The sequence below is a fragment of the Nicotiana sylvestris genome, chromosome 12 (assembly GCF_000393655.2).
Source record: "Nicotiana sylvestris chromosome 12, ASM39365v2, whole genome shotgun sequence".
Classification (NCBI taxonomy): domain Eukaryota; kingdom Viridiplantae; phylum Streptophyta; class Magnoliopsida; order Solanales; family Solanaceae; genus Nicotiana; species Nicotiana sylvestris.
The window spans coordinates 61450610-61453850 of NC_091068.1; the positions used below are offsets into that span (position 1 = coordinate 61450610).

The following is a 3241-nucleotide window of genomic DNA, read 5'->3' on the forward strand; positions in this document are numbered from 1 at the left end:
AGCTCCAGCCACATCTCAAGCTGGGAGAGGAGTTCAGACTCCCGATACTCGTACTCCAGAGCCGGTAGCTCCTCAGGCTCAGGTTCCAGCAGTTCAGCCAGCTGTGGCAGCCCAACCATGTATTGCGGCTCAGTGAAGTGATGGTGCAGCTATGTCCGCGGATGCTTTGTGGAGGATTGATCGTTTCACCAAGCTCTTCACTACTACATATAGTGGCACTCCCTCAGAGGATGCTCAGGATTTTATATTCAGCTGTCATGAGGTTCTACGGTCTATAGGCATTGTAGAGACCAATGGGGTCGATTTCGCCACTTTTCGCCTGGCAGGATCCGCCAAGACTTGGTAGAGGGATTTCTGTTTAGCCAGGCCAACAGGGTCGCCATCTTTGACCTGGGATCAATTTTCAGAGTTATTTCTGGGGAAGTTCCTTCTAGTTACTCAGTGAAATGCTCTTCGCAGGCAGTTTGAGCGTCTCCAGCAGGGTCCTATGACGGTCACCCAGTATGAGACCCGGTTCATTGATCTCGCTCGTCATGCCATTGTGATACTCCTCACCGAGAGAGAGAGGGTGCGGAGGTTTGTTGATAGGTTGGCCCAGTCGATCCGTGATCAGATAGCCATGAGTGTCGGTGGTGAGATTTCATTTCAGGAGGCAACAAATGGTGCCCTCCGGATAGAGATGTCACTTGCTCAGGGAGGTGGTCATGGGTCTGATAAGAGGCCCCATTATTTCGGTAGATTTAGTGGTACCTCGTCTTGATGTAGGGATTCATATGACAGAGGCCAATCTCAGAGGCCCTTCCTGTCGGCACTTCAGGTTTCTCATGGTACTCTAGGCGGTGGTGGTCCTCAGCCGTATTTTTCGGGTCAGCAGACCTTCAGCGCACCACCAGCCCCCATCAGTGCACCGCCACTTCAGAGCTTCAGGGGAGGACATATAGGTCGACAGGGCCAGCAGCCCCAGCAGCCGAGGGCATGTTATGGTTGTGGTGACCCGAGTCACATTGTCAGGTTTTGCCCCCGAGCCTCGAGTAGTTCTCAGCAGCAGGGTCCTCGCCCTACGATTCAGGCAGTAGGTGATCCACAGGCCGCCCAGCCAGCTAGAGGCGGGGGTAGGGATCATAGGGGTGGAGGGAGAGACCGTAGAGGTGGAGCTCGGACTGCCAGAGGCAGGGGTCAGCCAGCAGCCGATCGCCCCAGAGACAAAGTTCAGGGAGGTGGGGGTCAGCCCCGTTGTTATGCTTTGCCGGCAAGGCCAGAGGCCGAGTCATCAGATGCTATGATTACAGGTACTATTCTGGTCTGTGGTAGGGGTGCTTCTGTGTTATTTTACCCAGGATCTACGTATTCTTATGTGTCGTCCTATTTTGCACCCTATTTGATCACGCCTAGTGAGGATTTGGGTATTCCTGTATATGTGTCCACACCTATTGGTGAATCTATAGTGGTCGACCGAGTGCATCGTTCATGTGTGGTGGTATTTGACGGTCTTGAGACCCGTGTCGACTTATTGCTTTTAGATATGGTGGACTTTGACGCTATATTGGGGATGGACTGGTTGTCCCCATATCGTGCTATTCTGGATTGTCACGCCAAGACCGTGTCCTTGGCCTTGCCAGATTTGCCCCAACTTGAGTGGAGAGGGACCCCAGGCCATTCCACCCGTAGTGTTATTTCGTATGTCAAGGCTCGACGTATGGTCGAGAAGGGGTGTCTAGCATATCTAGCATATGTTTGCGACTCTAGCGCAGAGGTTCCATTAATTGACTCTGTTTCTATTGTTCGGGAGTTCCCCGAGGTTTTCCCTTCAGACCTGCCGGGTATGCCGCCCGACAGGGATATTGTCTTCTATATTGATCTGGCTTCGGGCACTCAGCCTATTTCCATTCCGCCATATCGCATGGCCCCGCCATAGTTGAAAGAGTTTAAAGAGCAGCTTCAGGACTTGCTTAATAAGGGTTTCATTAGACCCAATGTATCACCTTGGGGTGTACCAGTGTTGTTTGTGAAGAAAAAGGATGGGTCGATGAGGATGTGCATTGATTACCGGCAGTTGAACAAGGTGACGATAAAGAACAAGTATCCACTACCGTGGATTGACGATTTGTTAGACCAGCTTCAGGGTGCGAGGGTGTTTTCAAAGATAGATTTGAGATCTGGCCACCACCAGTTGAGGATTAGGGCGTCTGATGTCCCTAAGACAACATTTCGCACTCGGTATGGGCACTATAAGTTTTTGGTCATGTCATTCGGATTGACTAATGCCCCAACATCGTTTATGGAGTTGATGAACCGAGTGTTCAGACCTTATTTGGACTTGTTCGTGATAGTCTTCATTGACGATATTATTATATACTCCCGCAGTCAGGAGGAGCATTAGCAGCACCTCAGAGTGGTCCTTCAGACCCTAAAGGATAGCCAGTTGTATGGTAAGTTCTCAAAGTGCGAGTTTTGGTTGAGTTCGGTCGCATTCCTGGGTCATGTCGTATCAGCAGCAGGTATTCAGGTAGACCCGAAGAAGATAAAGGCAGTCAAGAACTGGCCTCGACCAGCTTCAGCTACGGATATTCGGAGTTTCCTAGGGTTGGCAGGTTACTACCGTCGGGTCGTGGAGGGGTTTTCATCCATTGCAGCCCCTATGATCAAATTGACCTAGAAGGGTGTCTAGTTCAGGTGGTCAAACGAGTGTGAGGCGAGCTTTCAGAAGCTGAAGATGGCTTTGACTACGACACAAGTATTGGTTTTGCCCACAGGTTCAGGGCCATATACAGTCTATTGTGATGTGTCTCGTATTGGGCTTGGTGCAGTGTTGAGAAGGAAGGCAAAGTCATTGCCTATGCTTCGAGGCAGTTGAAGATCCACGAGAAGAATTATCCGTTTCATGATCTCGAGTTGGCAGCCATTGTTCATGCCTTGAAGATCTGGAGGCATTACTTATATGGCATGACGTGTGAGGTTTACACTGATCACAGGAGTCTTCAGTATCTGTTCAAGAAGAAAGAGTTGAATTTGAGGCAGAGGAGGTGGTTAGAGTTGCTAAAGGATTATGATGTTACTATCTTATACCACCCGGGGAAGGCCAATGTGGTGGCCGATGCATTGAGCAGGAAGTCCGCCAGGATGGTAGTCTTGCTTATATTCCAGTCAGCCAGAGATCGCTTGCTTTAGATGTTCAGGCCTTGGCCAATCGTCTTGTGAGGTTGGATATTTCTGAGCCTAGCAAAGTGTTAGCTTGCACGGT

General features: G+C 50.2%; 1 protein-coding gene across 1 annotated transcript; it reads left to right on the plus strand.

Moving 5' to 3' along the window:
• The first annotated feature begins 619 nt into the window (after positions 1-619).
• On the plus strand, positions 620-1915 carry LOC138883113 (uncharacterized). Its single transcript, XM_070163773.1, has 2 exons — positions 620-708; positions 766-1915. Exons 1-2 carry the CDS (start codon positions 620-622, stop codon positions 1913-1915), a joined length of 1239 nt encoding a protein of 412 aa, XP_070019874.1.
• The last annotated feature ends 1326 nt before the right edge of the window (positions 1916-3241 follow it).